The 14,681-nt window shown below is 44.8% G+C and overlaps 4 protein-coding genes across 6 annotated transcripts in view; all 4 read left to right on the forward strand.

The window, feature by feature from the left end:
* Positions 1-77: 77 nt before the first annotated feature.
* On the forward strand, positions 78-2,394 carry LOC6725293 (E3 ubiquitin-protein ligase MARCHF7). Of its 2 annotated transcripts, XM_002106277.4 has the most exons (4): positions 80-669; positions 866-1,081; positions 1,146-1,833; positions 2,282-2,394. In XM_002106277.4, the coding sequence occupies exons 1-3, from the start codon at positions 307-309 to the stop codon at positions 1,386-1,388; spliced, it is 822 nt and encodes a 273-aa protein (XP_002106313.1). In that variant the 5' UTR covers positions 80-306; the 3' UTR covers positions 1,389-1,833; positions 2,282-2,394. The 2 variants fall into 2 exon arrangements, with proteins under 2 accessions (XP_039153497.1, XP_002106313.1); XM_039297563.2 differs by lacking the exons at positions 1,146-1,833; positions 2,282-2,394 and having other exon boundaries at positions 78-669; positions 853-1,050.
* An 18-nt stretch (positions 2,395-2,412) lies between these two features.
* Positions 2,413-7,603, forward strand: LOC6725294 (amyloid protein-binding protein 2). Its single transcript, XM_016173544.3, has 7 exons — positions 2,413-2,586; positions 4,095-4,693; positions 4,799-5,023; positions 5,094-5,195; positions 5,279-5,955; positions 6,023-6,180; positions 6,248-7,603. Exons 1-7 carry the CDS (start codon positions 2,413-2,415, stop codon positions 6,374-6,376), a joined length of 2,064 nt encoding a protein of 687 aa, XP_016038331.1. The 3' UTR covers positions 6,377-7,603.
* A 106-nt stretch (positions 7,604-7,709) lies between these two features.
* On the forward strand, positions 7,710-10,253 carry LOC6725296 (anaphase-promoting complex subunit 7). The gene is made up of 5 exons (XM_002106279.4): positions 7,710-7,855; positions 7,916-8,423; positions 8,509-9,179; positions 9,256-9,536; positions 9,597-10,253. The coding sequence occupies exons 1-5, from the start codon at positions 7,784-7,786 to the stop codon at positions 9,874-9,876; spliced, it is 1,812 nt and encodes a 603-aa protein (XP_002106315.2). The 5' UTR covers positions 7,710-7,783; the 3' UTR covers positions 9,877-10,253.
* Positions 10,254-10,564: 311 nt separating this feature from the next.
* The window catches only part of LOC6725297 (GAS2-like protein pickled eggs), a 48,915-nt gene continuing 44,798 nt past the window's right edge, over positions 10,565-14,681 (forward strand). Inside the window, exon 1 of one of the 2 annotated variants that reach the window (XM_016173547.3) lies at positions 10,565-11,046. The gene's annotated coding sequence lies outside the window, so the exon portion shown is untranslated. Of the gene's footprint in view, positions 11,047-12,858; positions 13,251-14,681 lie in introns of those variants that run through there. The other variant, XM_016173546.3, reaches the window with a different exon arrangement.

Consider the following 14,681-nt stretch of genomic DNA (forward strand, 5'->3'; position numbering starts at 1 on the left):
GTTTTATATTATTAATTTTTCAAAATGAACAAAAAAATGCTATTCAGCAAGCCGTTTGTTTCTTGGCAGCAAACCGCAAGTGAAGTTTGCTCAGAAATTTGGTAAAAGTCTAACGTTCAAGTTCTATGTAGTATGTTGCAGAAAAATTCGTTGTAAAAATTTGTTTTCTCAAAATTTGGTTGTACGCTCTCAAGTGGACAAACACCCCCAACCGCCGCCAAGCAGTTCTCCCGATCATTGCAAGCAGTGCAGGCGCCACGCAATAGCCGTTGCTCTCCCGCAACAACATCTGTGTACCCCAGCAATATGTCGCATCATCAACACGTTCTTTCCGAGGCCGCTGCCCTCCGTCTGATTAACGGTCTGGAGGCAGCCGCCAACGCCACACCCCTCGGCGCTCAGGCGCATCAGTCCGCGGCAGCTGAAGCCACCTGCTCGTCACAAATCGTAGCATCGGCCCATCGCCTGGCCAGTGGCACGCCCACTGCATCCATGGCAGCCCTGGAAATATCCTCAGCACGGCAACGGATGCTGCCACAGATACCGCGAAGTCCCCTACAGGAGAGCCTCCATTCGGCGAACGAGAGCGGCAACTCGTGCCGCATCTGCCGCTGGAACCACAACGACATGGAGATCATCAAGTGTCCGTGCAACTGCAAGGGCAGCGTGGTAAGTGTGGTTCCTTTGGATCTTCTACTGCCGCTGACAAGGGCGCCAGTTCGTGGGAATGCTCCTCCCGATGCCGACATCAGTTTCCAATGCTATCAATGCATTGTTAGTCCGAAAGGACATCCATTCGAACTGGTGTCCTTGGGCTACGGAGGATTGTCTCCTTGGTCTTACGGCATTTAGGTGATCCTTGCAGGGCTACATCCACCTGAAGTGCTTGAAGCGCTGGATCATGCACAGGCGGGATAATCGCTGCGAGATCTGCAATGCGGTCTTTGACATCGCGGAGGAGCGGGCCAGTCTGAAGCAAATGATCCGAACCTTCTGCTGCGGCCGTTGTTGCGGCCTGATTGTGAAGCATCTGCTATTTAGCGCCTCGCTGATGCCACTAGCCCATGTCATATTGCAGCAGGTGAGTGTTTCAACGTGGCACTGGATTCACGGGATTTCTATAAAGATCACAATCTTGATCACAGGTGCTGCAGTGCATGGATAATATGAATCAAGGCAACACCGATCAGTTCACCGTCCAGGAGGTGTTTGTCGCCTCCTGCGCGCTCCTGACCTCCAGTGCACTGTTCTTCCACTTCTTTGAGTTTGTCACCACACGGTTCATGCTCATCCGGAACATTCTGAGCCACTGGTGGATGTTTGGCAGCACCTCCGACTATGAACTGGTGGAGATCGAGGATGATTCCATCGATTTTTTCGATGATTAGACAATGATATGGACTGATAACGGAAGGCAGAGCAGTCTTACAATAACCTAATGTTTACAATTAATAAAATTATTAAAGAATTTCATTTACTTTCTTCAGCTTTGGTTTTTTTAAAGTAAGCTATCGCGGCGAACCGCCAAAAAATACATACATATGTATTTCAGTATTTTTTTGCTCTTGGTATATGTTTTGAATCGCGGGTGCGGTAACATTGCGATAAATCTGTAATCTATCGGTCAGTCGGTCGTTCCGCGGTGAAGACCCGCAGCAGTGCCTATCGATAGGACCAGCTGGTTGCCACCACTAGTTACTAAATCGACAGACGAAAATAAAGAAAAAGTTGGTGCAGTAACAATCAATCCTCAACACACACGCTGTGGGCCACGATTGCGATTTTAGCAGACGGGGCATTTAGACAATTGGATGTGTCCCGCTTCCGAATTGTGTAAGTGCTGGAGAATTTTTTTTCCCAATCGAGCGAAAGCAAAACAATCGCAGCAGCAGCAGCAGCAGCAGAGACAACGTAAAGCAAAAACTTCGCAGCGGAAAGCAAAAGCAAGGCAGGCAGCACGCGGGCAGCGAAGCTGGCAGAGAAAGGAAAACCGAAAAGCAACAACGGTAACAAAAGCCAGAAAACCGAAGAACGCCTTAAAAGAAAGTGAAGTGAAGTGCGAGCGGGAAACACACTCGTAAAAACGAGATATTCTGCTGGACTTCTTTTGCTCTTCGCCAGCGTCGTTTCAATGCGCTTTTGTTTTCACTTGCCTCAACTCAACTAATTCGATCTATTTTGTTTTCTGTTTGCCATTTTTTGGTTTTTTGCTCGTATTTGGTTTGTGGCACTGCGCGGCACGTGTGCGAATGGATTTCTTACAAATCGAAACTTGTTGCAGAGTGCCACGCCTCCTGCCAGTCCAGCGTTTCCCGACTGGTTAGCATCGCTGGAAAACTAAAAAAAAAAACAGCACTTGCATCGATATATATATTATAAAAAAAAAAGGAAAGGCAACAGCAAAACAGCGAGATGGCTGGCCAACAGATCCTGGGCCCCAGATTATTTCCCAACTCCGCGAAGACCCTATACGACCTGTCGCTGGAGGCCCTCATCGGGAGTATGAACACCAAGATTCCGGCGCTGAACAGGATCCACCGACTGTCTGAGCTGCCACGCAACTTGCTCATTGATGTTTACGAAATGGTAAGTGCCCAGCCACCCATTCTCCATCCCTCCAAGAATCCAAAGAATTATCTCATAACCAGTAAGAGGAAATACTTAGGGTTGACTAGGTTCTAAATATTAATAGTGACCCTACTTTTTCTATCGTTACATGTTATGAGTACTTCTTGTGATCTTATTATTGTAGCATTTTTTTATTTTGCGGATTTCTTTATGCAAATTTTATAATTTTTGAGCTGCTTGAGATTCCCGGAATTATGCGCATTCAAAAATGTACCTCGATTCCTGGAATCAAGCAAGAGTTAGGAACCGTTAACTTCGATTCCTTATAACGTGCCCAGTTAGTTCTTATCTGAACTCTCCATATACCGTACACATATTTCGCCACTGGCAATTACCATTCTCTCATACCCATTATCAGTATGAGGGAATGGGGGGTATGGGCAGTTGTCTGTTTGTGTTTGCTTTTCCGCTTAAATTGTTTACATCCCACCCACCAGTCCGCCCATTAACCCATGGCAAAAAAAAGGCCTTCGCGAAGACGGTGACTGCGAATATTGTATGTATATAGATTAACACTCAACTCCCACCTAAATGCATTCAGATTTCGTTGACACATTATGATTGGCACCGATTTAATTGTAGATTTTACTATAACCGATCGTTAAGCGTTATCTGTACGAATATGTAAACAATAGAGCAACCTAAAGGGTAGACTGCTGATAAAGTTCATCATCAATTGAATGCATTGTTTATTTTGACTGATCAGAGACTGATCGACAGATCGAATATCGTATATGACGACCTTCAATTATCGGAATTTATTTATGATGCGATTACTTAGTAATCCAGAAATAAACGCCGTAATCGCCCGCTGTGCCTGGTGCTCCATATGTGGGCCTCCGGATGGATTCCGTTCGGACGAAGGCAGTCCAAGTGGACAGGCCAGACCAGACCCGCAGGTGGTTGCGAATGCACATTGCTGGGCAGTGCCAGCCTGCGGTTTCGATTCCATACATGGATTGTCATAATATGTGGCAATTACTGTGTAAATTATAAACAGAAGCGACATCGATGGGCGGGGGGCTCTATAAATAAACCAACCAGTCGGATGGGTCCAGCGCCCTTTGATTGTCCTGTTTGGAAATGGTGGGCCTCGCTCGGGGATCGGGATTGGGAATGGGATTGGGACTGAGACTGGAATGGGGGCTGCAGTGATGCAGTGATGCATGGACCTTGCTTAAATGGCGCAGCTGCTGGCTGAAGAGCCATTGAACTTGCTGATAATGGCTAAGCAAATTCCATTGTCCGCTGATTGGATGTAACATTTCTTTTCTTCTCTTCGAATTGGTTTACTTCTTATTTGCGACTTTAGCGGTACTGAAATCGCAAGTTGTAGTTTTGAACTAGGATTATCGATTATGCCTTGATTGAATAAAAACACACACCAATGACCTTTTTTGGCTTAGCGGCCCAATGGGGCTTTCACTCAATTACCTAATTACCAATCTTTGTTTGAACATCTACAGATGTCTAAGGAGGAGTCCTTGAAGGACACTTTGCTGGAGGAGCTGGCCCAGCTTGAGGTATTCTCTCGACTCGTTCGCTTTCCATTTGCCCGCAGCCAATTGCTGCGCATAATGGCCTCACTAATGGCCAGCAATAAGATGCTGGCCAAAAGACTCAGCGAGAACTATGTGTCGCGCTATGAGGTGGTGACCCGTCAGGACAGTCAGGAGGAAGAGGAGCTGGAGTCGAGCATGGATACACTTGAGGATCGCTCAATGGAGCTCAATACACTGTATACCTACGATGCCGAATCTTCAGGTGCAAACACCACCAGTGACGAATTTAATGACGAATTCAGTGTGGATATCAAAAGCATAATAGGTGTCCCACAGCGGAGAGCAAACCCGGATAATTTCGAGGCGATCAACGATTCTGACCTCAAGGCGCTGTCCGCCGTGGAGCTGCAGGTCATCGACCTAGGCCTACGCCTCGGATCGTTTCTCTCGGAGGCTGGATGGATGCAGGAGAGCATTACCGTGCTGGCATGCCTTAATGTAAGACTGAAGGATCTGCCGATTCACAGACACTGGTTGCAGTTCCGACTCGACTGCCTGCAGCGGTAATTTATATATATTAATTAAATCAAAAACTACTATTTACTATTAGTATTTATTTTGCATTCTTCGAAACAAACTAATCAAATTAACATATATCCTTCGAATAGCCTTCTGTACGCCGAATCAGCCCATTGCAACTTCAAGGAGGCACACAAAACCTACGTGGAATTGATGGGTCTAAACAAATGGCTTAATAGGAACGTGCCAAACCAGCTGGTGGCCATAACCTACAGTCAGATTTCGGCCATGTACTTTGCCCGCAATGAGTATAAGAACAGTCATTTGTGGAGCGGTCTCGCCATGCGATTTTTAAAGGGAATTGCGCATCCACGGTGAGTTGTGTTCCCTGCATTTCATTTAGCCTGGTTATGCGTGGCTCATTTCACCCTTAATCCCCGACAGCATCATCATCGATGTTCTGCGCCAGGCGGCCAAGGCCTGTGTCGTTAAGCGGGACTTTGCCCGGGCCAATCTGCTCATCTGCCAGGCGGTGCGACGAGCACGGTAAGCAAATTATTCCATCGATTCCACAGCATTTTTTGCTCTTGTCTTTCTTTTATTAAATTCTTTTCTTTTTTGTCCCACAGTGAGTACTTTGGCCCAAAGCACCAGAAGTACGGCGATGCACTGCTGGATTACGGATTTTTCCTACTCAACGTGGACTCCGTGTTCCAGTCTGTATATACATACAAAGAAGCACTGGCCGTGCGCCGTGGTATTTTTGGGAATATGAACTTTCACGTGGCCATTGCCCACGAGGATTTGTCATATGCCTACTACGTTCACGAGTACAGCACCGGTGACTTTAGCTGTGCCCAGGATCACGTGGACAAGGCTGTTAATATCATGCAGCATCTGGTGCCCAGCAATCATCTGATGTTGGCATCGGCGAAGCGCGTGAAGGCACTCCTGCTGGAGGAGATTGCGCTGGACAAGATGGCTGATGGCATTGACGAGGAGGATCTGCTGCTCCAATCCGAGGAGCTGCACAACTTCGCCCTGATTCTCTCGCTGCAAGTGTTTGGCGAGGTGAATGTGCAGACGGCGAAGCACTATGGAAATCTGGGGCGGTTATACCAAACGATGAATCGTTTCGAGGAGGCGGAGCGAATGCACAAAAAGGCGATCAAAATTAAGTCAGAACTGCTGGGTCACTTTGACTACGAGGTGGGCCTGTCCATTGGGCATTTGGCCTCGCTGTACAACTATCAGATGAAGAAATACCGTGACGCCGAACAGCTTTACATGCGCAGCATTGATATAAGTATGTGTATACGGATAGAAAAACAATTTGTTGTTAAATTTTACATTAATTTGCATATTTCTTGCAGGCCTGCGTCTGTTCGGGAACGCATACTCTGGCCTGGAGTACGATTATTTGGGTCTGTGCCACGTCTACGAAACATTGCACAACTTTGAAAAGTATTTGAAGTATGCGAACAAGCTGGAGAACTGGCAGCTGCTGCGTGGCCAAAACATCACTCTAAATGTACGTAGCTCTTGCATAGTTCATATAATGCAAATACGAATTGATCGATTGATCGATTTTCTTGCAGAAGTCCAGCTATCCCGCCATCGAGGTGGACTACTCTATCGAGGAGGTCAAGACCAAGTACTTCAGCATGTGCGTCTCCAATAAGAGCGCACACTACTCGGTGCACGCAGAGGACGCGTACCAGAACTGAGTAGGGGCTTTGGGAGTGGTTGCGGGATCGGTACCGGAATCGGATATGGTAGCGGACGACGAAGAGGAAGTTACAGTTGCACCTGCACTAGCAATCGCAATCGCACCCACACCCCCAGCATCGGATGGCACAAACTGGAGGGCAAACTGCAGCAGGAGCAGCGGCAATGGTGACAGCGGCGGCAACATCTGCAGTTTGTCTTAGATAAGAGATTCGAATAAGTTAGTTCACGTTGATTAGGCAGAAGATCGGGACGCATCAAGGATCGACCCCTGTGTTCTATAAGAATCTCTAGGTATAGTATGATAGCATAGCTCGGTCGGCTTCTAATATTCAGCCTTTGTTAAATGTTATTCTTTGCCATTTCCATCGAATCAGACCCGTACTTATAGCCGTACTATACGGATTGCGTCGTAACGAGAGTGGGTCAGCTAAGCAAATTTTTTACTGTGTTCCAGTCATCATCGAATACGTCCAGTACCCCTAGTTCCCGAAGTTTTCACGGATGCCAAGTCCAGTTTTTTCAGTCAGTTAGACCTAGGCTAAGATGTAGTAGTATTGTTGGAGCTTCGGTTACCCGCTTGAACGGGAGATCGTTGAGCAAATAGTTTTTTTTTTTTTTTAAGTCTTTTCCCCGCGTTTTGTTCCATGTACAAATGTGAAATTTTTCGCCTCTAATAATTCAACTTTTGTATTTTTTTCGGAAACCGCAAGAAAGGGCCAGTCGCCAGAGGAAAAAATGTACTTTCGTTAGAGTAGCACCTGTATTTGATTCAGTTTGTAATTTCCCGCCTTTATAAGGAGTGCAAGGAGTAAGCCCATTGTATAGTCGAAACGATATATTAATAAATATATATATATTTCCTTGCGTTCACTTAAAAAACAAATTTAAAAAAAATGGCATCAAAAGTATTGTCGCAGCCCCCAAAAATTCCGAAAGGCGACGGGCAAAGCGTTGTAAATAACTCGGGTCGAATAGTACAGCTTCCAGTTAAAAGAAAATGGTTTATAATATAACACAAACACACATGCATATTCACATATATATATATATAAATAAAAATAAATGAATGCGTACGAATTAAGACAATTTATACCATTAACATTTGCTACCTAGAGCGATACTTATAATACACAATTGAAGTTGCAAAACTCTTTTTGGCATTACTTAGCGTTTTAGTTTAAGACCGACGTCGTAAATCTCAAATAAAATAACTGCAAAAATGATTGTATGTGTATGCACATAAATGGTTCGCAATTTGATGGGGTAACCTTTTAGTCACTGCTTAAATCTCGAATCGATATCGCAAAATCACGAAATTGGAAAGCATCTGGAAATTGGAAAGCATCTGGAAATTGGAAAGCAGTGCAGCCTGTCCGGCATCATTTTTGATAGTCGTGGAAAAGATGGAGATCGCACTATTCGCGAATGCTAGAAAGCTTTACGATCACAAGCTTTACGAGTGCGTTATTCCAGCGGTAATATCTAATATAATTCCCCCATGGGTGTAATGCGCTCCAACTCCTCCACTTCGGCAGGCCGATCTGCTGAGAACCGTGCTAAAGAATGATCGCTATGTGGCCACACTGGATGTGGAATACCAGGTGCTGCTCTATCTGCTCAATGCAAACTACAAGGAACGAAACTACCGCGCAGCTCTAAGGCATTTCGACGAGATCATCCATAAGCGGCGACTCATGGTGCGCCACAAGAATGCCGTCTTGGTGGCCATCGAAAGTTCCTATCCGGAATTCGGAGACGCGGAGCAGCGTCGCCGTGCTGCCGAGTGTTATCGTCAGATCGGGAATACCGACATGGCCATAGAGACTTTGCTTCAGGTGCCCCCGACATTGCGATCGCCGAGAATCAATTTGATGCTGGCCAGACTGCAGCATCACGGCACCAGACATGGAACCACCAAAAAGTCGGAGGCCGTGCTCGCCTACGAGGAAGTGATCCGCGAGTGCCCAATGGCGCTGCAGGTGATCGAGGCGCTTTTGGAACTGGGAGTCAAAGGCAACGAGATCAACTCGCTGGTGATGCACGGTAGCTACATATATATCATACTTTTCCCATTAGGCCCTTCGAAATGAATCCTGTAATCCATTCACATCTTCACCATATCAACTAGCGGCCACGGTGCCCGACCACTTTGACTGGCTGAGCAAGTGGATCAAGGCCCTCGCCCAGATGTTCGACTTCAAGCACTCGGACGCGTCCCGGACCTTCCTCATGCTGCACGACAAAACCACGCTGCGGTGCAATGAGCACCTGATGATGGCGCTGGGCAAGTGCCTCTACTACAATGGCGATTACTTTCAAGCGGAGGATATCTTCTCCTCGACACTTTGTGCCAATCCGGACAACGTGGAGGCGATCGGACTGATGACGGTGCTATGTGGTCAGGAGGGCGGTTGTGAACAGGACAGCGCGGATATGGATTACCTGTTCGCAAAGGTGACCTCGGAAGTGAAGTACACGGCCAGCCATTGGTTTGCGCATGCCCAGCTGTTGTACGATGAGGGGAAATTCGAGCGGGGCTTGAATTTCGTAGATCAATGCCTGGATTCGGAGCCGCGTAACCATGAAGCCCTAATCCTGCGCGGACGGCTGCTAATCGCGTTGGAGCGGCACACGCAGGCGGTGTGCGCCTTTCGCACAGCACAAATGGTGGCACCGTATCGTTTCGAGATCTACAGGGGACTCTTCCACAGCTACTTGGCTCAGAAGCGATTCAAGGAGGCGAATGCCTTGTGCAACTGGACAATACGCCTTTTTCAAAATTCTCCTAGGAGCTTCACGGTACGTGCTATATATACTTGATACTTCCAATTGGATGGGTTTATAAGTATATAGGTGGCTTCGCTTTTATCGGCAGATGTTTGGTCGCACGCTCTTTCTATTCCCGGATCCCAGGATGAGAAGGACTGCCCGCAAGTTTGCCGAAAAGTCACTGAAAATCAATCACATCTATACGCCGGCGGTGAACCTAATTGCCGATATCTGTCAAGTCGAAGTCCCGACCAAGGCCACCATAAAACTGCTCGAGAAACACGTTGTTATCTTCCCGAAGGTGAATCTGCTCAACCATCTCGGCGATATCATGCGAAAGCAAAAGGAACCCGTCAAGGCGATGGAATACTATTACAAGGCACTGCGGTGAGTTGGTGGTCAGGTCTGTTCTTGGTAGCAGTTTATAACGTATATGATCTATTTCAGTCAAGATCCCAAAAGTAAGCGCACTTTGCGAGGACTGCGTTTACTGTCGAAATCCTTCGAAGAATCACCTGTCCTCGACGAAAGTGACGCCATTGGGATGGAAAACCAGCCATCCACCAATGACCTGGCCACGCCCTGTGAAGCAACGAATGGTGCCGAGGGTGGCGAGAGTGCGGAGAATTCTCGAGAGGCATCCTCCTCAGCAGCCGCACGGTCAGGTCAGGAGGAAGATGTAGATGACCACGATTGGATCGACGTGCCAGACGGCATGTCGTATTAGTTAGCTTTTGATATGCTGCAAGGTACGTGTTACAGCAGGCAGATCGTGTCAGCACTCAATAAGAGAGCGCTGTTAATGGTAACATACCTTTAACAACGAAATCGTAAGAGGCGTGGTTCTTAAACCCATTTCCCCATAAAAAATAATAATAATGTCTCACATAAAACAATATTCCTTTATCCATTGTCAAGAAGTGAATGTTTTTTTGTCATCAAGAATTGTACCCCACTTAATTGTTTTCTCTACGGCACTGTATGGCACTGTTACTGTAATCAACATACCCGTTAAAAATACCTATCAATGTTAAATTTCTGTTAAAGGATTGTGCCGCCAAATTTAAAATTTTAGTCTCAAAATAAAAATATATGAAAAATGTATACACTGGCTTAAACTAGATTATTTATCTAGATTAAACTAGATTTATTCATTATTTATGCAGTGCTTTATAGATTATATTCCGAATTGCATTTCTGAAAAAGAACGAAATAATTAATTAAAGTATCAATATCTATACAGCACATAAGTTAATGGATTTACGGAATATATATTTAATTCTAAAATGGCATATATTATATTTAAAGCAAACCGCTCAAATGCATAACATAATCCCCAACGGCTGGTTAACATGGCGCGAGAGTTTTAACAGCGACGTCGCCGTCGTCGTCGCGAGAGAGAAGCAGCGGCGCCGGCAGAGCCTATATAATAAACAGCGGCAGCCCATTTTTTTGAAATTTTTCAACCGACACCGCGCCTTGATGGTTGTGTCTCGGTTTCCGTTAGATCTTTTCGAAAATTGTATCGAAAACATGCGTTAAATTTTGCGGGGAAACGATATCACACGATGATATTTGATTTCTTTCAAGAGGATATATTTTTATAATGCTTGCTATATATACTCCTCACAACCCAATCGATTTTGGGCCGTGACGCGGGATTTTTTGTTTATGTTCTTTTGAAACCAGTGTGCGAAAAGAAACCCTTTTTTTCGAATAAAAACCGCGAAGTGAAGTGCCTTTTGAACCAATATACACGCAATATTGATATGATTCAATGAGATCTTTATCGATGAGATTTTTCCCACAATTCTTATACTTTTGTGAACGAGAAACAAAAACAAAATAAACCCAAAATTTGCATACAAATCTTGAGATTGGCGGAGCTCTACGAAAGGTTTGTATTAAAATGTGTAATATTTCAAACAGACGACTTATATGGCATTGCATTTAGTCACTTCCTTTTCCATTTCGACGAGACCCGACAAACGGTTGATTTAATCAGACACTATGTGTTTATCAGTGGAATAAAAACAAATGGGAGCGTTACACATGTTTGGCGATTGTGGATTTGTGTGTTGTGTTTGCCTTGTCGCTCGTTCTTTCGCTTGATAAAGCCCAGAAATATTGTCTTGCACACATGCCCTATCGAGTGGGTCACCAAAAAAACCATCCAATGCCCATGCATATGTACATATATAAGTACATTGTTTATAAGTAAATATATATACATATACATGTATGTTTCGTCGTATCACCCACTTTTATCAGCCGCACGCACTTGTTGATTTCGGCACTTTTTGTGTTGCACTTTGCCAGTGCAGCTTTGTGCCAAAGTTCGTGTGTCGATTTCCTAGAACGCGAGTTTGTGGTTTGTCATGTCAACAAGAATGGCAAAGTTCGTTCCCTTGGCTTTGTTTGCTTTCCGATGACTTTCTTGCGGATGGGGCTACGTTCTTCCGCGAAATCGGCTGATGAATAAAATTAAAATCCGCTGCACACCATAAATTTGCCCCCTTGAAAATAACCCTCTCCGCCAAATCGCTCATCCGCCCTCAAATTCGTCGGCTTGCCAATTAAAAGCAATAAGGCAAAACGTTGACAGGATCGGCTTACAGATGCGGGCACAAATGTAGTTCAGATTAAGAAAACTTACAACTTCAAATAAATGTTTTAATTAATTAAATTAATTAATTTTGCTTTGTTTGTGGCTATTTCATTACTATTTTCGATCATAAGTCGACTATTATTTTCGCCTAAGCTGTGTGTGCTTGTGTGTGTGTTTGTGTCAACAAACAATTTACAGCTGTTTACGCCTGTTGGACGCCCGCAACAACAACAAGAAGCAGCGGTAAAGGAGTGAAAGGAATATTAAATGCACTCTCTCTCTCTCTCTCTCTTTCCCCCGAAGCCCCTAGAGAAATGACGAGAGCAGAGATCTCATGGTGTGGACTGCTGGCTTCCAGAGTCTCAGGCCGTCAATTGTCGAACTGATAAGGAAAATGCTCAACTGATAAAGGGTGGAGCACCAACACACTCGCACACTCACTCACACACACTCACTCACACACACAAAGCGTCGAGAGTTGCGGGTCTTGAGTTCTGAAGTCCGGGGTCTTGAGTTTTGTTTCTGCCATTTGGGCTGGGCCTCCATATGTTTTCCCATCGCGTATAGCGGTCGCAACGCATGCGCCTCTCCTCCCACAGCTCGCCGCATCTCTCTCTCGTGCGCCCCCGCTCTTTCCCCTACCCTTTCTCTTTCCCACTCACGCACACTGGCGCAGAGATAGCGCTTATGGGATTACAATAATTTCCAGAAATCAATGCACAGTGTGGCAGCCACACAAACGCACATACATAACTGCTTTAACTGCGATTTTATTGGCTTATCAATAATGATGATCGCGTTTAGATTTAAAGTTAGTTAGTTATTAAGGCGCTAACAGATTTATAGTGAGGATGATATTTTTCCTAAATATGTTAGTTCTCGCATAGTTGCTATAACTACTTTGTACCACTGTGCCTTCGCTCTGTCGTCCAACTATTGTAATGCGTTATTCCTTCTGCTGCTTCTTTCGTCCTTTTCGTTTCTCTCCCGGAATCGGAATAGTTGGGCAAGGACTTGCGCGGAAGCTGCTGGCGAATGAGGGGAGGTGGATATTATTGCAACCCTGCGGTTCTGCTGCGTGTTGCGAAAAGTCGGCCCAAGTGAGTCCAACGTTAGTCTTCGGTCATATGGTCGCCCGTCGAGTTGCGGAGTTGCGGTCTCGCGGAGTCGCCTTCTCGCGCTATTTGGCGTCCACGAACATCCGAACATCGGAACATCCTGCGCCACTATAATTCCCAATTTCCCCGTTTCCGTTTCCGACTTCTGATTCTGCAAGCATACTGTTATTTTTTTTTTTTTTGTGTTCGATGTTTAGTGATTTCCAGCTGTGTGTGGTGCTGTGTGAATATTGAGAAGGTGAAACATTGGTGTTTTTTGGCATCGCTGTTGTTTTTTCGTAGCACACTTACCGCTATAATAATAACGTGCTTCCTTCCTTGTCTGGCCGATTTTTCGGTGCCGCCACCTCTGCCGTCGCGTCGCGTGCAGAAAAAGTAAGCGCAGAATTAAACGTACACTTTTAGTGGCATTGTTGTTGTTTTGGTCCGTTAGGGTGGCAACCATCGATTTGCGTGTCGCGCAGCCGAAACACACAAATTCAAAACTCAAAATCAAATCGGCAAAAAGAGTAGACATAATAAAAAAGTATATATACCTATATATAAATACAGGGAAACAAAAGAAATCTAATGCCAAAATAGCAATTCGATTGTCTGATTTGGGCGAGAGAGAAAGACCCAAAAATCAAACGAACAAACAAACAAACAGGCAGCACAAAATAATCATTATTATTATTATTATTATTGGTATGGGTATTGGTTTTGGAATTTTAGTTGGAACTCATCGTTTTATCTGTCTGCCGACTATACACACAGCTATATCTGTGCCGGAATGCAATGGTGTAAATCATAAACATGGGGCGCATTCAATTATAATTCCACATGCAACGACGACACCCCCGATAACGAATGAACACTATATAGCTATATAGTACCCCTTGGCTCGCCAACTCCCCCGATATTCATATATATATACATATACATATAGGAACTACAAGTGAACAACAAACTGTGACAGCGCGGCTGGTTCCATTGCTTATGGGGTTTATCTGAAGTTCCACTTACAGAACGACGAATGACAAATGACGCGGCTATATGCATATAGTATGTATATCCATATATGGATTTCCATAAAATATGTCATTCGACCAGGGATAAGGTTCTCCAGATCCAGTTTTAACCACTTAGGGGTAGACCAATTTATGACTGCAGAACTTAACAGTTGAGTAGATCGACAAAGGCTATATTATGCCTTCATGGCCATAAAAATAAAATAGTAAAGATAATAAGCTAATAGTGGCTGTTCATTGCAAGAAAACATTACAGCAAAGCCATTTCTTAACTGATCTTTAAGCTTTTGTTCAAACATGGCGATAAGAATGGTCGATAAGGAGTTGTTCCAGTTTCAAAGCTCTACATTTTCTTTGAAATCCTGTGGATTTCCCTTTGAAATTATTCTGCAGCTCCAAAAATAAAGTAGTCTTCAAAAGATTATTTATGATATCCTGTGTGGACTAGAGCTCCATGTTTTGCTTTAAATAAATACCAAAAAAAAAAAAAAAGAAAAGCGACACAAACGCTGAGTCATAAATCTTTGTATAAACTTTCTTTGCATCGTTGGAAGTCTGGCGCTTAATTAAAGAACTTGTGTATGTTCTATGGCAATATTATTAATTTTCCCTTACCGAATTTTGCCAACATTTGCATGACTCATAGTTTTGCAGGCCACCACCACCCATCGAGGTGGCGCCTCTTTTTATTATTATTTGCCAGGAGATTGAGTCACGTCAGCTGTTCTAATGAGCAAATGGTAGCCGGCAATTGGGGAATCGGTGGGCCAGTGGGTGGTTGGTGGGCTGAGTTGCT

Source organism: Drosophila simulans, chromosome X, assembly GCF_016746395.2.
Source record: "Drosophila simulans strain w501 chromosome X, Prin_Dsim_3.1, whole genome shotgun sequence".
NCBI classification, from domain to species: Eukaryota; Metazoa; Arthropoda; class Insecta; order Diptera; family Drosophilidae; genus Drosophila; species Drosophila simulans.